This window comes from Girardinichthys multiradiatus, chromosome 12, assembly GCF_021462225.1.
Source record: "Girardinichthys multiradiatus isolate DD_20200921_A chromosome 12, DD_fGirMul_XY1, whole genome shotgun sequence".
NCBI classification, from domain to species: domain Eukaryota; kingdom Metazoa; phylum Chordata; class Actinopteri; order Cyprinodontiformes; family Goodeidae; genus Girardinichthys; species Girardinichthys multiradiatus.
The window spans coordinates 22015372-22033800 of NC_061805.1; the positions used below are offsets into that span (position 1 = coordinate 22015372).

The 18429-nt window shown below is 38.7% G+C and overlaps 1 protein-coding gene across 1 annotated transcript; it reads right to left on the reverse strand.

Annotated features, from left to right (window-relative positions):
- Nucleotides 1–4791: 4791 nt before the first annotated feature.
- dusp2 (dual specificity phosphatase 2) lies at nucleotides 4792–7736 on the reverse strand. The gene is made up of 4 exons (XM_047381753.1): nucleotides 7151–7736; nucleotides 6806–6927; nucleotides 6485–6704; nucleotides 4792–5705 (listed from the first exon to the last, which is right to left on the reverse strand). Exons 1-4 carry the CDS (start codon nucleotides 7533–7535, stop codon nucleotides 5488–5490), a joined length of 945 nt encoding a protein of 314 aa, XP_047237709.1. The 5' UTR covers nucleotides 7536–7736; the 3' UTR covers nucleotides 4792–5487.
- Nucleotides 7737–18429: the final 10693 nt, after the last annotated feature.

Genomic DNA, 18429 nt, shown 5'->3' on the forward strand with positions numbered 1-18429 from the left:
ATATTCATGCCTCAGCTAGTCTGAATTGTCTTCTGGAATAACCGTAGAGACGTATATGGATATGTATGGATCATGCTTGAGTAAAAATAACACTACTTGTGGCACTAAAGTCAAATCTTGGCCAATAAAGCTGATTCTGATTCAGATACATTGTTACAAGTCAAAGACCTGTCTTCAAAATGTTGCTAAATGTATATTAAGTACAACAGTTTCAAACAGTGGAAGAAATAAAACGCCCGAGGGAAAATGTCTTGTGACTAATGCATCAGAGAAGACTGTACCACATGCTTGTTTAAGTGATATTCACTTTTTATTTACCTAAAATGGAGCTACCGTCCTTGTGTACATAATGACTACTTCCTTTTTGCTGTAATGACTGACTAGTTGTTAAAAATGACTTTTATAGACACATATTTAACACTGGACCAGTCCCCTCTATAAACAAATAATTTTGTATATTATTCCTGTCTTATCTCCTATTAGGACATTGTGTAGAATTTAATGATCTACCGTATTTTATAATGTTACTAACAGTTAGACAGAAATACAAACAATTCAAAGCAGCTTTGACAAGGCTCAACATGAAGTGGGTAAACTTTGCTTACTAATTGTTAATAGCTTGGATTAATTTATAGACTCCTTTTGGGATCTCTCTTAAACATATCTCTAATAATCAATATAAAATGTGCAACAGAAATACTGATAAGATAGAGTTACATCTCCAAAATAATGCAAACTATAGCCCTCTGTATAATTACTGTATGTAATTACAGTAACTGTAACCCTAACCCTTGGAAAAAATGTGTAAAAGGCCTTAAAGTCCAATGCAGCTTTTATTGTGGCAAATTGAAAACTTTGTTTTGACTATAAAAATGTTATATTAATTGATAATATTTGCTTTTAATATATAATTAGTATTACAACATTTCTTACAACTGCATTTAAAATAAATGTAACTGAAGAATCTTTTTATCTTCTTTTAACCTTTCATTAGTAATGTATGACTTTGTGTTTTCCTGGTGTATAAATATGACATGACAAAGAGGCCCATTTCTTCTGACCACCAGACTCTTGGCTGGATGAGGATCAGCATTTATCTTGTCATCATGCACAGTAAGCAGGGTGGTAATGAAGGTAAAAAAAATCTCCAAAGCTGACAGTTTTAGAACTACAGCGTTGGGCATCATGAGGTCTGTGAGTCACCACAACAACTATTAAACTATCAACATGCCAACTGCTGACTTAGGAGGCATCCCAGGAAAAAATTGTTTTCTGTCCTTCCATCACAAATACAAACATGTGGAGTTTGCTGAACTCTACTGGGACTCTCATTGGAAACGTGTGCTTTAGTCAGATGAGACCAATTTGGAGGTTCTCGGCAACAGACACTCCAAAAAGGAATAAAAATGTGGAAAAACACATGATTAAGTATGGTGGAAGATCTGTGATGCTGCTGACCTGTGTCTCTTCCAAAGGCCATTTAAATCTTGTTAGATAGCATGGCATAATTGATATATAACCACATTTTAAAATCTGTAGGCCGATGATAAAAAAATAAAAATGAGCTGCCATTAGGTCTTTCAACAGGATGAGGACGTATGGCCAAAGCAACACAGAAATGGCTCACCAGATACAAAACCAGCCTTTCTCCATCCCCATCTCAGTCCCCAGACCTAAATCCTATAAAAAAGCCCATGGGATTAACCAAAGAGAAGAGTGTATAAGAAAGGACCCAGGACTCTGAATGACGTAGCGAGATTATACAAAGCAGAATGATCAAAGATCACTCTTTCTGTGAGCTTTAACATTGTGAAACCTTATAGGAGAAAATGAAGTGTTGTGCTGTTGGCAAAAAGAGGTCACAGACAGTGGCGACAAGAGAGATACTTGTGATTTTGTTAAAAAATCAATTATTATTTTTAAATTATTCTTAACCTACTCTGATTAATTTAAAAAGGCAAACTATGAAACAAAACATGCTTCTGTTAGATTTATTTTACAGATTTGTAGGGGTTCTAAGAACGTGGTTCCACTGAGTTAAAAAAACAGCCCCATTTCTTACTTACTACGGATGTTTTTCCCCACTGAATACATGTAATCAAATTAAAGGTCATATTCCTTTACACTTTCCAGTGGGTGTTTCAAACATTTATTAAAACATCAGTTTATTTCTAAGTCGGTTTACTTATTTGTACATGGGCTGCCAATAAATGTGGTGGGCACTATATGTTTTATACATATTAGTGCCAAAGTAAAGGTGAGTCTTAATCTAGAAAACTGTTTGACACAGATGCCACATTTATGTTGTGTGTTAAAACCAGGGTGATTTACAATATTAAATCAGAACAGAAAACATCTAATGGAAATATAGTTACTCTCTACTTCACATAAGCACCAAAGCCAAAATGATATTTAATTACAATTTGTTCTTGTTCTATTTCTGAAAAAGCTATGGGGACAACAGAAGCTGGTAGAGAAACATGCCAATCTCTAAAATCTTGAAGGAACATATTCATATTTACAAGCTTACATTCATATTATGGCTTGCACAAAACATGGTTTTGAATGTAGAGGGCCAGGCGTAGAATTGGGAGGTTAAGTTTGATGGAAATATTCACATTTCAAACCTGTTTTTTTTCTGGGTTTTATTTGAAGTAAGCTCTTTTTCCTATTGACTAAGACCTGTACAGGCCGAGGGGCATTTTCTGTCCTATAGGTGGAAAGATGTGTCAATTGGAAGAAAGAAGTCAAATATAGTTCCACTCCTGCACACCATGGGGAATGGATACTTGTAAATAAAAGGAAGTGGGTTGTTTTAGTTTTGGCCATGACATAAAATATGTGTGGGTGGCAGGATTAGCATTATAAAATAAGGTAGTGGTTGGAGCTGGTCATTTAACAGAGAAAAGATGTGTTGTCAGCAACATTAAAGTATACAGCGGTGTGAAAAGTATTTGCTCCCTCACAGATTTGTTTTTCATCATCAAACAAATTTTAACATCACTCAAAGATCACCTGAGTAAATAAAAATGCAGCTTTCAAATAAAGAACTGTCCCTAAAACTAAACAACTGGTTATCTAAACAACACACTTATCTGCGACAACTACCATGAAGTGTTTCTGACAGCTGATAATGAGTCTGTTTTATCACTGTGGAGGTATTTTGGCCCACTTTATGTTTTAATTCAGCCACATTGAAGGGGTTTTGATCATACAACACTTGTTTAAGCGCCAGTCCCAACATCCTAGTTTTATTTTAATTCAGACTTTGACTAGGCCACTTCAAAGCCTTTATTCTGCTTTTTGTTTTAGTCATTCAGAGATGGACTTGCCGGTGCACTTTACGACATTGTCTCGCTGCATATCTCAAGTACACCTAAGTTTTAACCCTGAGGCTAACCCTATACCCAGTTATTCTCCTACAGGAGTTTCTGGCAGAGGGCAGAATTCATGGTTCCATCACTTGTGGCATTTGTCCAGGTCCTGATGCAGCAAATAAATCGTGGACCATCACGCTACTACCCTCATGTCTGACCAAGACGTTCTTTTTCTGAAATGCTGTTAGTTTCACACCAGATGTAAATGTACACTCCTTCCATAATGTCCCACATTTGTTTCGTCAGTCCACAGAATATCTTCCCAAAGGTCTTGGGGATCATCAAGAGGTTTTTGGCAAATGTGAGAAAGGCCTTTGTGTTCTTTTTGATAAACAGTGATTTTGGTCTTGGAAATCCACCATAGATCTTATTTTGGTACAGCCTCTGACTTATTGTTGAAACATATACAGTAAACTGGGCCAACTGAGGATTGCAGTGCTTTAGATGTTCTTCTGGGGTATTTTGTGAACTTCACATCAATGGCTCTCATCATGGTTCACCGAGGTCCAAAACCTTAGAAATGGCTTTGTAAGCCATCCAGAATTACAAATCTGAGTGCATCTGTTTCTCATCTTTATATTGGGGCATGATGTGTTTCTTTTTCACATATTCATATACTTCATGTTGACAGACAGTGTATATTTAAATGATTTCCTAATTCCACATAACTGGCAATAATCAGACCTGTGTGTGGCTAGTCCTTAATTAGTGAATTCATGATTTAATAAGGGCCGCAATTACTTTTTCCATGGAAGCAGGTTGATTTGGATAGCTTTTTTCCCGTAATAAATGAAATCATTTGAAAAATTGATTTTGCGTCTTCCAAGGTTATCTTTGTCTATCAAAAAACGTTTGATGATCAGAAACATTGAAATGTACCAAAAGAAAAATGGTGAATATACATCCTGGACAGGTCCCCAATTCATTGCCAGACAACACCGACACACACAGGACAAACAACCATGCACACACTCATTCACACCTAAGGGGAATTTAAAGAGACCAATTAACCTAACAGTTATGCTTTTGGACTCTCCAAACCTCATCTCAGGCGTGAACATTTTGCCAAACTGTCAAACCTTCAAAGCTGTTCACACAATGAAAGTGGGCAGACAGGACTTTTTCTGTCAGTGTCGAGTTAGAAACTGACTTCAGACTGTAAAATCCACCCTCTGCTGGATAATCCTCAGAAACACCCAGAAATGTACGGCTTCAAAAGTCCCTGATTCAGCAAGAGTGCTGCAGGGTCAGTTTGTGAAATGATACATTTGCAACACGCTCTGGAAAACCAGTGCAATACACTTGCGACTATTTTATCTCTGCAGAGAGGCACTGTTAAAGTAAAATGAGCTATTAGAACAGACAGGCTATGCTAGGTTTTATATGAAAAGTGAAGATGAGAACAGGAAACATGTTCTCCTGCAAATTTTTATTTGAGAGGAAAAAAAAAAGAAACAGGAATAGGTTGAAATTTGCAGGTTTAAAGTGCAGTAACACATTTGAAAAACTGTAACACTGTTATTGCAAACCTTAAATAATTAAAAACACTATTTACATGATGCAAAAAAACTGTTTCCCACCTATATATGCGTTACCTCATATTTACAGACTGTAGTTAATGCATTTTTGTAACTTCTGAGAATTGTTCAATATTGCTTTAAGTAGTTAACACAGTGCTGTCTCAAGGATCATGTCACAGTGGCTTCAGTATGAAAGCAAAACAGACATTCCAAATTAACAAGCACACTAGTCTCAAAATGACACACACACACACACAGGAACAACCTCAGTCACCAGTAAAATCTAAGGGAAAGTACCCAGTAGCTGCTCCAACCTGCCACTCTTGGACTGTAGTCATTTTTCAAGTTCATTATAGCAGGTTTTTAAGCTGCCGGCCACAATTTGTTGAACAAGTAACACATTTGTCAGTTTCTGCTTTAAGAAAAGAATCTAGTCATGTGATGCCAGCAGCACAAGTAGCTTTTCTCTGTATCCTTGTTGAATGTACCATTTTCTGTACAAATGGATAATTTGTGTAAGTCCTGATAAGAAGCTGAGTCTGCCACAACATTGTGGGTTGAGGACCTCCCTCCTCGCCGCTCCTGGTCTTTCATCCCTGACAGAGGATGTCGGTCTCAAACTGCAGCAACTGTCCCATGAAAGCCAAATTGGGGGAGATGACGTGACGTCGCTGCTTGACAAAATCGAAGGCCTCATCTAGGCAGACGCGCTGCGTGTGCATAAGGTAGGCCAGGCAGATGGTGGCTGAGCGGGAGATGCCTGCCTGACAATGAACCAGTACCCGACCCCCGCTCTTTTTCACAGAGTCTGTTGGTAAGACAGGAAAAAAAAAAAAAATGAAGAGCGATCAGTCTACTGTTCTCAAGTCCACATTTTTATTGAATCAATAAAACTGTCTAAAGCTGCACTCGTTTGGCTGAAGCAGCCAACAAACATGTACACTCAAGCTTTAATGTTTATGAAAAGTTGTGTTTGATAAAACTGTTGCTTTGCACTAAATGCAGGAATAGACAAACTTCAAGGCTGCAAAAAGCCAGCTGCTAACCTGGGGCCCCAAGTGAACTTAAATTCATAGAGGATGGTTTTCCAAATGCCTCAGATTCACATATAGTGAGGAAAAACCTTCATGGTTTAAAAATTATGTTAAAACTAATTTAATGTCTGCTGCTTGTGTATGAGCTGGGAGTAGGTTTTCATGCAAAATTATTATATACCTTCATACACTTTTCAACCAAGCATAAAATTTGGAAAACTATTTAAAACTGTGACAGCCAAGTCTTTAACAATCTTGGTTTGTTTGACTAAATGTTTACAATTAGGGTAAAGGACAAAGTTTACAAGTTAATAAAGATCTCTACTGTAACTTGTGAAAAATAAACCAGTTCTGTTACCAGATTACATTTTGTTAATAGGTATAACAAAAAATGGATTCTTGTATATAAGCTGCTTAGAAATATTTTTTGTTGCTTTTCATATAAAGTAAGTTTATTTGAGTTTCTCACCCCTTTAAAATCTGGTTAGTTTAAACTGAGATTTGAAAGACTGAAGTCACAAGGTCATGTTGAGCAGAAGGTGAAAGGGCTCACCAATGAAAGAGATGGCTGTGTGAAAGCAGGCTCTTATGTCGGCAACCAGCGTATCCTCCACAGTGAGTCGAAGGTACTGAAGCTCTCCTTCGTAGAAGTTTGGGCAGGTGGAGGACACGTTCAGGATAGCTGTGATACCTGCTGCAGCCAGCGTCTCTCTGCGGGAGGAGTGAATGGCACTGCCCAGAAACAGAAAGGGCAGCAGCTCCACCGGTCCATCCTGGAGTTTATTTAATAAAATAATTAATAAATAAATGTGATTTTTTTTTTTTTTTTTTGGAAGTAACATTTAGATGCACCGCTTAGGATAAATTAAAATACCTGGTCATATGCAGGAGTCCTCCGGCCTGTCACTGTTGGCTCTGGTTCCACTGAAGGGAGGTGGTTGATGCCAGAATCGTAACAAAGGTCTGGAAAGGCCTCTGAAAATCCCTCAAATCCACCTGAATGGAGGTCACAGTGTTTTAGCTTGGTTGCAACATTTAACAAGAATGTTCCTCTGATATAACATGGGTGCAAAGAAGAAAATATAATAATTTAGTTATTTATTTATTTATTTTTAACCATTACTGTATTCACTGCACAAACAGACCTCTTTATAGCAGTTTTAACAGATTAGTGTTTTTTTCTTAATAATTTATGTTCGGAAACGAGAAGTATTTTCACCTTGCAGAAAGCAGATTTGCGTCTGGACCTCGTTCTGCAGGGCGGTGAGCAACATCTGGGCCACGCTCTCCGACTTTAGCTCGGTCAAAGAGCTGCTCCTCTCATCCACCACCACCACCGGGGAGAACTCCCCGATACGCAGCCGGCTCAGGAGCGTCTTGTCCGGGATGAGCCACTCCAGGGCAACCACCGAGCTTTTGGACCTACGGCGCAGCATCGAGTTCCAGTTGACGTTTCGGGACTCGCAAATGTGCGACGTGGAGAAGTCGAGGAAAGGTCTGCAGTCCAGCACCACGCATCCGTTGGAGGTGTACTGATCCCGGGGGGTCCTCAGGATGTGGACCAGCTCGTTGTTAGTTATTTCAAGTGTCACACTTGAAGCCATTGTGTAAAACTTTTAAAGAGGTGAAACTTTAAAAAAGTACTTGAAAATAAAGTGGTAATTAAAAAAAAAAAAAGTTTCAATTGTAAACGCAAACAGTACGCGTGTAGGGAAACAAAAAAATTATTGAATATGAGATGTCGAGGGCACTTGAGTTGCCCCTGAGGCGGATACAATCCTCTTTAGTTCATAGTTTCAGTTGTTCATTGATAACAGCCGCGAGCGGGGCGGGGTCGCTTTGATTCCGCCTTGTTTTCCGCAGAGGCAGCAACGTCACAGGCGGAAAAGCCAAATATGGTTTCTCCGACACTCAATATGGACGCTGACGTAAAATCCGACTTTCCTACTGCGTAGATATGGGGTCTCTGTGTTGAGTGACGTAATGCTGGGAGTTCAAGCCTAGAAACCGCTGCCTTCAGAGAAAAAGCCGAAGCCTGGGTACCATCATTTCAGTCAGATTAATCCCCTTTAGCTCTAAGCAGCAGTAAATCTGCTGTGTTTATTGCTCCATGCCTATCACAAACAGATATTACACCTTCATTAAAAGTAATCTATATTTGTGTTTTCTACATTTTCAATTCACTTTTCGGAACAGTGAAATGTTGCATTCAAAATGTGCCAGTATAGACATTGTTTCTTCTTCGCTCATTAGTCAAATTCTTTGTCTGATGCATTTAAAAAGTCCTGTGTTAGAGACACATGCATCATTTTACTGCATATGCAACATTTATTCTGAATAAACAGTAAAAAGTGCAAGCTACTAAAAACCTGTGAAACAATTATGTTCTCTTGAGTATTTTAGTAAAGTGAAAGAAGTTACTATAAAATACATTTATTTTCACAAAAGTTATAAAATGATTTAATTGATGTGTACGCTCCCAAAATAGCACATTCATTAGACAAGTTGCGTGGGGGATTCTCAAAATATAACAGTGTTTTATTCAGGAATCAATACAGCTCATTTATTTTTACTCAGTATTGGACGTCATGGGAAAAAGGAAGTTATGTCAGAATGACACAATGTAACTTCTCATTGAGATCAATAGGTTGCTTCCATGAAGTACATATGTTAATTCTTGTCGAATCACAAAAAAACAAAAAAAGGCAAATATTTTTACAAAGTGAATTCAATTCAATTCAGTTTTATTTATGTAGCACCAATTCACAACATGTCATCTCAAGGCGCTTAACAAAGTCAATTCAATTGAAGCATACAGATTCAAGTCAAGTATATACATTTCAGTTGATCCTGGTCAAATTTAGTATACTATTTAGATTGGTTTTCTATCTAAGAAAACCCAGCAGATTGCACCGAGTCAGTGACTGCATTAACTCCTCCTGGATGAGCATGCAGCGACAGTGGAAAGGAAATCTCCCTTTTAACAGGAAGAAACCTCCAGCAGAACCAGGCTCAGTGTGAGCGGCCATCTGCCACAACCGACTGGGGGTTTGAGAGAACAGAGCAGAGACACAAAAAGAACAAAGAAGCACTGATCCAGTAGCACTTTCCTTATAAAAGAAAAGTGAAATATTCATGGTTAAAGCTCCTTTAGAGGCTTCATCTGGGGGAGAAAAACAGCTAAGCAGAGGAACTCTGAGACAGTTTTCAAGTCTAGAGTATGAAAGAGAGCACATACATTTAGTCACAGTAGAAGCTCAGCCAGTAGCTATGTCAAGGACAGAAAGGGTTGAAGAACCGAATTGACATAAACTATTTTGTTTTGCAGGAGATTTATTGGTAAAATATTAAAATCAAAAGTATGGAATATTAAAAGACTTTCAATATTTAGTAGAAGAAATTAGCCTGTACTGGCCCACTGGACACATTTGAGAGAGAAATAATACATCCTTATAACCCAATATAAAAACCAAGTTCCTAATAACAAAAATGTCAACACCTTCTAATAAATTCAGGCCTATATGTTTCCACTGTTAAAGATACAGTTATGGTGTGTAGTTTACATACACTCATCACTGCTGTGAATGTCATGTTAATTTTGGGCTTTTAATTCACTAGTTGAACCGTCCTTTTCAAACGTTTAATGGAATATACAATAATGTATACTTGTCAGGGACCAAGCAGTAAAGCATAGAAGACACAGGTGTTTAATTCAAAAAGGCAAGTTTTTATTTACCCAAAAATATTAAAAATGATTAACAAATCCAGCACTTAGAAGGGCAGGCCAATAAAAGAGGTCAACTCAATAAACTACAAGCAAAATTATGACTAACCAAACCTCAAACAAGCATAAGACAAACTGACCTACTGAATTGACAAATAAGGGAACTTAAACACCGGTTTAGCTAAACCATATAACACACAAGGGGAAGACAAAATGGCTGTTACATAACAAACTAACACAAACAATAAGATAAACTCCAACTCCATTCTTTGCCAACCAGAAAGAGATGCCAAGCCCCCAGGTTACTCAAACAAAGAAAAGAGCATAAATACAACCAAATGTCATTTTGACCTTGCAGTGTTGTTCTGTGTGTACTCCATATAAACATTGTAAGGTGTGATGGAAAAATAAGCTAGTTTATTAAACAAACAATATATTGAATGATGAGGGAAATATATTTGAAGTAGTGACTACAAAGTAAACTAGTGAAACAAACTAGAGGTGAGGTGTGGATCTAACCATGTGTGGCTTACCATCAAAATACTACGAATGATTTTAAAAACTAAAATTGGAGAAAAAAAGCACTAGTTAAAATTGTTGTTGATTTTCTGATTTCCATAGTGTTATTATACAGTGTCAATTTACATACATACAGCCACATTAATATTAGGATAAATTAAGCTTAAGAAGCTGTATAGAAACCATTGGTACATTGTAATGTACCAGTATCGCTGACAGCAATACAGACCCTTGGTATGAAGCTACCGCTACCATGCTTGACAGTGATTTTATTCAATTTTAAAGCCTTATAACTCCTCCAAATATGTTGTTGTCATCAAGGCTAGATAGATCAATCCTGGTTTCATCTGACCATAAAACTTTACTCTAGAAAGCATTTAGCTTGTCTGTGTGCCTTGGTGGTTCCTGGGTTGTACCTGAGCACCCAAACAAAATTCTTGTTATCTTAGGTGACCGTCTGCTTCAAATGCTTGAAACTAGGACTCAATTGAGTGTTTGAACCAGACAATGATCCCAAATGTACAACAAGTTTTTTGAAGTGATAGAACAGTCTAGTATTAGGCTTGCCTGTCTAAGACCTAGAAACCCAATGAGGCTGTGAGTAATAAGATGGGCCCATGCGAGAAGACCAACCAATACTACTAATAATTCTCCCAAAACCAAATGTTGTGATGAAAAATGTTTAAGGTGTATGTTGCATATTTGTTACACCCTTGTAAAAAAGAAATATTCAAATATATAATTAAAAGCCTCAAATTGTTTTGAAATCCTTGCCAATCATGACTGTATGTAAACTTCTGACTATAACTGTAAATAATTACAGACCATAAAAACACTTTAAAAGGATATAAAAAACATTGTTGTAGTTTCACACCATGATAGTGAGAACTGTCAGATAAAACCATGTACATATAGAAGTGGTAAGTATTTAAAGAAAGAAGTGGTAGTAGATGAAGTAAACTAGGATTTGAATTGAAAATGAAAAAACGTATTTTCAAAGTTAGTATAGTATAATTGTATGATGATTTGACTGAGCTATTGAGCTATTTATCCTGATGTGTTTTTTAGTGTGAATCTATGGGACTGCAATGGAATAAACTGTACGGAACCGGATTGTGTATAGCTGGACCAGTTCCCCTGCTTGCACAGTATCCTGAGATGACTCTTGTTATGAGTTGGTCCTGTATAAATCATTTTCAGTGCAAACTGTTTCAGTACAATATGAGTAACAAGGAAGTTAAATGCCAGAGGTTATATTTTAGTGAAAGAGTCTATGCAGATGCATTTCCACCCCTGTGAGTGTGGTATCTTTATGTGTACTCTTGGTTTGCTCATGTGTCAGGGTGTAATCTATCATCTTTGTCCTCATTTCCTCATAGCCCACAATGAAATTACTCTGCCTTCCCACATGATTCTCTCCCACTCAAACCTCTGACTCCAACTTTCTTCATGTTCCCACTTCCCTTTCCCTCACCCCTGCCTGTTTCTCCTCGGTTAACATGGACACTTTTTCATTCCTTCTTCCTGCTGAGGCTGCACTTTCAATCCACTGCATGGCTGTCAGGAGAGCAGCTGAGAGTGCACTTACTGTAGCCTCAGCCTGCTCAGTGGGTTTAAACACACTGGCGTAAGAGCGGTGAAATGTTTAAGACTGCTCTGCTGGAAGGTTGTGACGTGAGCTCCTGTGTACGTGGGTGTCTTTGGCCGTGTCTTCTTTTTTCATTTCTTTTTTTTTTTTTTGCGCTCGCCCCCATGTCAGCAAGCCCCAAAGGAAGCAGCAGCAGACACACATCCTGTCACCATCAGTGCAAACCTCAAGTGTTTTTTCACATTGTCTGTTGTGATAGCTCATAACCCAAACTACCTACACAGATTTCAGGCTTTGTCAGAAGTTTCCCTAGAATCTTTTAGCACCATTTGTGATTTAATAGGTGATTTCCTGGTGGCGTTTACTCCTCCAATATCAATTTCATTTTCAGTTGTTTTGATATGTCATTATCTTCCTAATGACATAATGCAGAAAGACTGGTTTAAATTTGCTGTTGGTAATGACAGTGTGTTTACTGTAATCTTACAGGAAGCATGACTTGACACTGACATCAGGAAGCAAATGAACTCAGTAGCATAGAAAATGTAAAACGTTGTTCACTTGTAAGCCCAGACAAGATCACCAGAGACACTACTTCTGAATCAGTATTAGTCATGAATATACACTGCTCAAAAAAATAAAGGTAACACTCAAATAACACATCCTAGATCTGAATGAATGAAATATTTTCATTGAATACTTTGTTCTGCACAAAGTTGAATATGTTGACAACAAAATCACACAAAAATCATCAATGGAAATCTAATTTATTAACCAATGGAGGCCTGGATTTGGAGTCACACACAAAATTAAAGTGGAAAAATACACTAGAGGCTGATCCATCTTTGATGTAATGTCCTTAAAACAAGTCAAAATGAGGCTCAGTATTGTGTGTGGCCTCCATGTGTCTGTATGACCTCCCTACAACGCCTGGGCATGCTCCTGATGAGACGGTGGATGGTCTCCTGAGGGATCTCCTCCCAGCATATGATCTCACAAGGGGTCGAGGATCTCATCTCGGTACCTAATGGCAGTCAGGCTACCTCTGGCGAGCACATGGAGGGCCGTGCAGCCCTCCAAAGAAATGCCACCCCACACCATTACTGACCCACTGCCAAACCGGTCATGTTGAAGGATGTTGCAGGCAGCAGATCGCTCTCCACGGTGTCTCCAGACTCTGTACCGTCTGTCACATGTGCTCAGTGTGAACCTGCTTTCATTTGTGAAGACCACAGGGCGCCATTGGCGAATTTACCAATCCTGGTGTTCTCTGGCAAATACCAAGCGTCCTGCACGGTGTTGGGCTGTGAGCACAACCCCCATTTGTGAACGTCGGGTCCTCATACCATCCTCATGAAGTCGGTTTCTAACCGTTTGTGCAGACACATGCACATTTGTGGCCTGCTGGAGGTCATTTTGCAGGGCTCTGTCAGTGCTCCTCCTGTTCCTCCTTGCACAAAGGCGGAGGTAGCAGTCCTGCTGCTGGGTTGTTGCCATCCTACGACCTCCTCCACGTCTCCTGGTGTACTGGCCTGTCTCCTAGTAGCGCCTCCAGGCTCTGAACACTACGCTGACAGACACAGCAAACCTTCTTTCCACAGCTCACATTGATGTGCCATCCTGGATGAGCTGCACTACCTGAGCCACGTGTGTGGGTTGTAGAGTCCGTCTCATGCTACCACGAGTGTGAAAGCACCACCAACATTCAAAAGTGACCAAAACGTCATCCAGAAAGCATAGATATTGAGAAGTGGTCTGTGGTCACCACCTGCAGAACCACTCCTATATTGAGTGTGTCTTGCTAATCACCAAAGATTTCCCCCTGTTGTCTATTCCATTTGCTCAACAACATGTGAAATTGATTGTTAATCAGTGTTGCTTCCTAAGTGGACAGTTTGATTTCACAGAAGTTTGATTTACTTGGAGTTATATTGTGTTGTTTAAGTGATCCCTTTATTTTTTTGATCAGTGTATATCCAATCAAGCATCATACTTACAGGCAAATTAGTTGCTTCTGTGCTCTGAAATATTATATGAGTAACCAAACATCAATAGAACCTCTGATGACAACATCTGCTGCTTGCTTTTATCTCCTTTTTCCCAGCGGAGGGATTATCTGGATTATTTGTGTGGCTGGGGCTACTAATCTGAAAAACGCTGTAATCCAGGAGATTACAGTCATCCCTGATTCTCTTCTTAGATGCCCACGTGGCCACAGATTCACTTCATCTGGTTGAGGCGGGGGGAGATGCTGGGATCTAAACACTAACACAGTTACGGTGCAGTTATGGGCAGAAGATTACTTCCACTCATCGTGGGCATGAATGTCAACTTCCGTAAATTTTAAAACCAATTGGGTGAACAAGTTTGAATTTTATGGGCTTTGTTTCATCAACTCAGGGTCAAAGCTATACATACAGGCTCAATTCAAAATTGCTTTATCAACTACAAAGCAGTTTTGAACTGTATTTAGAATCATTGCTCTGTTGGAACATCCAACAGTGTCCAAACTTCAACCTATTAGCTGCTGATAAAAATAAAGTTAATGAATTTTGGAATTCTGTCTCCATTTCTAGACCCATTCACCACTGGCCGAAAAACTATCCCACACCATCATGCTTGACAGCTGGTATGTTAAGATTTAAAAGCCTAACCTTGAAATTAAAAAAATTGTTAGGTTGTCCATCTTCATTATTCTATACACTGGAGTAGTACGACTCTCAGCTTCTATTAGTGTGGTTTAATGCAAAACAGCCCCAAAGCATGATGTTGCCACTACTGTGCTTTGGGTTTAGAGGGTTTTAATGAGTCAGTTAAATCCTCCAAACATATATTTTCTCCTCTTGGACAAACAGCTCAATTGTTGTCTTTTCTGGACATAACACTTTTCTTCAAAAGGCAACTGGCTTGTCCAGGTGGGCAACAGCAATTTACAGTGAAGCTTGAAGGTATCAGATTTTTTTTCCTCTCAGTGCATTGTAATGTAAAACTTGCTTTACTGTGGACATTGACAGTGAGGCATCAATGAGGTCTGTGCAAGAAAACAAAGAAATTCAAATGAACTCAACCAGTTCTGTCTGGAATAATAGTCAAATTTCCAGATAGAATTATGATTGGGTTGTGTTGATGGCTACAAATAACTAATGCTGGGCGATAAGACAATACATATCGTGGGGACAATAGAAAAGTGTCTGTTGAGCTACTTCTCTTCTATCGTTTCTAACATAATTTTATCAATTATTCAAGCAAATATTTCATAAAGTAGGCTACGATGAATGTATTAATGTTGTCACTTTGCATATATATGTGATAAATAAGAATAAAAAATAGGTTTTTCGCAAAGAAGCTCCGTCTTGTGGTTTTGCGACATGACGCTGCTTTACATTATGTGACTCACACGCCGATTTGCGACATGCTTTACGTTATTTAACTCATGAGTGCTGAAAGATGTAGTCACCTGAAATGGTTTTCCAACAGTCTTGAAGGAGTTCCCAGAGATGCTTAGCACTTGTTGGCCCTTTTGCCTTCACTCTGCAGTCCAGCTCACCCCAAACCATCTCGATTGGGTTCAGGTCCGGTAACTGTGGAGGCCAGGTCATCTGGCGCAGCACCCCATCACTCTCCTTCTTGGTCAAATAGCCCTTACACAGCATGGAGGTGTGTTTGGGGTCATTGTCCTGTTGAAAAATAAGTGATGGTCCAACTAAACGCAAACCGGATGGAATAGCATGCTGCTGCAAGATGCTGTGGTAGCCATGCTGGTTCAGTATGCCTTCAATTTTGAATAAATCCCCAACAGTGTCACCAGCAAACCACCCTCACACCATCACACCTCCTCCTCCATGCTTCACGGTGGGAACCAGGCATGTAGAGTCCATCCGTTCACCTCTTCTGCGCCGCACAAAGACACGGTGATTGGAACCAAAGATCTCAAACTTGGAGTCATCACTTGGGGACACTTTCAAAGTTTTCCCAATTGTTCGGACTGACTGACCTTCATTTCTTAAAGTAATGATGGCCACTCGTTTTTCTTTACTTAGCTGCTTTTTTCTTGCCATAATACAAATTCTAACAGTCTATTCAGTAGGACTATCAGCTGTGTACTGTATCCACCTCCTGCACAACACAACTGATGGTCCCAACCCGATTTATAAGGCTTGAAATTACAGATGAAAAATAGCCATTAGGCTAATTCTGGCTTCTTAAACTTGAATTGCCATTTGTTTTATGAAATTCCACTGTCCCATTTTAAATAAATGACAAAAAAATAAAATAAATAAATAAATAAATAAGTGAACATTTTTGATTTGTCATTCATATCCATCCAGGACTTATACAGGTCTAGGGTCAGGAAAAGAGCTGCTAAAATCTCTGCAGACCCCACTCACCCTGCACATACACTGTTTTACTCTCAGGCCGCCGCTACAGAGCACTGTTTACTAAAACCAGCCGCCACAGAGACAGTTTCTTCCCCTAGGCTGTTTCTCTGATGAACATACAATAGAGTACCAAAGTTGCAATTCCACCTTGTATATGTGTATATTGTATATATGTATTTAAGGACATAAAGATATATGTAGAATATACCTTATAACGCAAAAACAAAAAAAACTAAATAAAAAAAACAGAAACCCAGAGAGCAAAGTGTACCGGAGTCAAATTCCTTGTTTGTTGTATGTACAAACCTGGCAATAAAGCTGATTCTGATATTTTCTTTGGGAGTGTGCTTGGTGTGCTGAGTGTTTTTGGACATTGTGCAAAATAAAGAAAGAAAATAAAGACAAGTAACTTCATTTTAACTTACAAACATTTAACTGTCATTCTTTCTAATTCTGCATGTATGTCTATGTTATGATGACCTTGATTGGTGGCAGGAGGCTGAGTGTTCTCGTGTTTGGCTCAATAATGCCTCAGCATTGATGACTTATTATTATTATACGTCAGCAGCTGCGGGCAAAGCAAACACTGCATCTGTAAAACCTGATAACAACCCGTAACTGCACCTCTTACATAACATGATACCATAACTTTAACACTACTGCATAGTATAGGCTACAGGATTTCTAATAAACACTTTGAATGTACATTAGCTTATTAGGTGGCACCAAATCGAAATATTCCCACACTTGGGAACGCTTCCTAGATGGTTGCTCCATGACAGAATAATCCACCAAAACTCTGAATATCCAAAAATGAGAGCTGTTAATAACGTATAATACGTGTGGAACGGGGATGTGAGTCGGGGCTTGAGCCATCTTAAATACACTGAATCGCGTCAAATGTTTGAAACTCCGCAGGTCAACTCGGTCTGAATGAAGCAGTGAAGTGGTTCACACGTGATCGGTGACGTCACATGAAGCAAGCTCCGGCCCACTGCTTCACCATAACTACCCTGTCGAGTTTGAAGCTGGGTTTGAAGCCTCGGTGTTACAGGTAACATCACTACAGTTCAGGTAAATGTTACGGAGCCCGCGAGGGGACATGGGGGAATTTTTTTTTTCTTTTGCGTTATCTCACAATACTTTGTGGCGAGTTTCCAAACTAGATAACTGCAAAAATGGAACAAACACTACAACCGTTTTTGAGATTTATTGAGTTTTATTTTGAAATCGGCCTTAAATAAAAGGATCTTCAATCAGACTTAAAGACAGTTAATATCCACAAGCTGTCAAACTACTGAACTCTGGACAATAATACTGCACAAAACCACATCGGTGACACTTTATTTGCTTATTGCTGCTGCATGATGTGTACTTTTTTTTGCACGCCAATTAGTGCTTTTCTTTTTATCGTGATTTAAACAGTTCTTCTTATCCTAAACATTTAATTGCATTGTTGACTGCATGTTAACCTGGATATGACAAATAAACCATATCAATGCCATATCAGTGCTGTTTGTTTTGTGAGCAGTTTGTCATCTGTGCTGCTGTTCAAAAATGCACAGCCTTCTCAAGGTGATTAACAACTTTTGCGAGCGAACGCAAAAGTATTGCGTGGAGACGCAAAAGAAAAACAGTCCCCCATGTCACCTTGTGGGCTTCGTAAAATGTCACTTTAAAATAAAGTTGGAAAAAGTAAGCAAGGATATTATTTTGTCATATTTTTCAGAGAATAACAGAAAAATTGGGGGTATATCGTGATATATATCGTTATTGTGATATAAAATAGTCTATATCGTGATATATGGTTTTTTCCATATCGCCCAGCACTACAAATAACATCTGCCTTCTCTACAACTTGCTAAGGGACATTTATCAGTTATTGTGGGTAAATGTACAGTATATATATTTGTGGCTCAATCTATAATTTAGACCCTGTGTAGGTTATAGAAAATCCTTTGAAGATTGGAATGGATGTACCTAATTCTTGTTATTAAAACTCACAAAGGTTATTTGTTATATACTCATACCACCCTGAAAAAATAGAGGTTCAAGTAAATCACTAAAAGCGTCAAATTAGTATGAAATCCATGCTGATGATGTGTGCGTGTAAACTTCTTAGCACAACTGTAAGAGCTCAGTGTTGAACAATGTATGTTTTTTGTTCCTCCTCCAACTTTCTGTCATATGACATCTCTGTACCTGATCCAAATATAAACGAGATTAACAACTCTCGAGTGATGTGTCTTATTTCCATGCAGCCAAGCTCTGTTCTCACTTTCTAGACA

Bases quoted from the DNA above. Each gene is read 5' to 3' on its own strand.
- dusp2 (XM_047381753.1), bottom strand. From the start codon at position 7,535: ATGGCTTCAAGTGTGACACTTGAAATAACTAACAACGAGCTGGTCCAC. The intron at 6,705-6,805 runs GTATTTTAATTT...AATAAACTCCAG, and splicing joins GGACTCCTGCATATGACCAG to GATGGACCGGTGGAGCTGCT. The intron at 5,706-6,484 runs GTGAGCCCTTTC...TCTTACCAACAG, and splicing joins CACAGCCATCTCTTTCATTG to ACTCTGTGAAAAAGAGCGGG.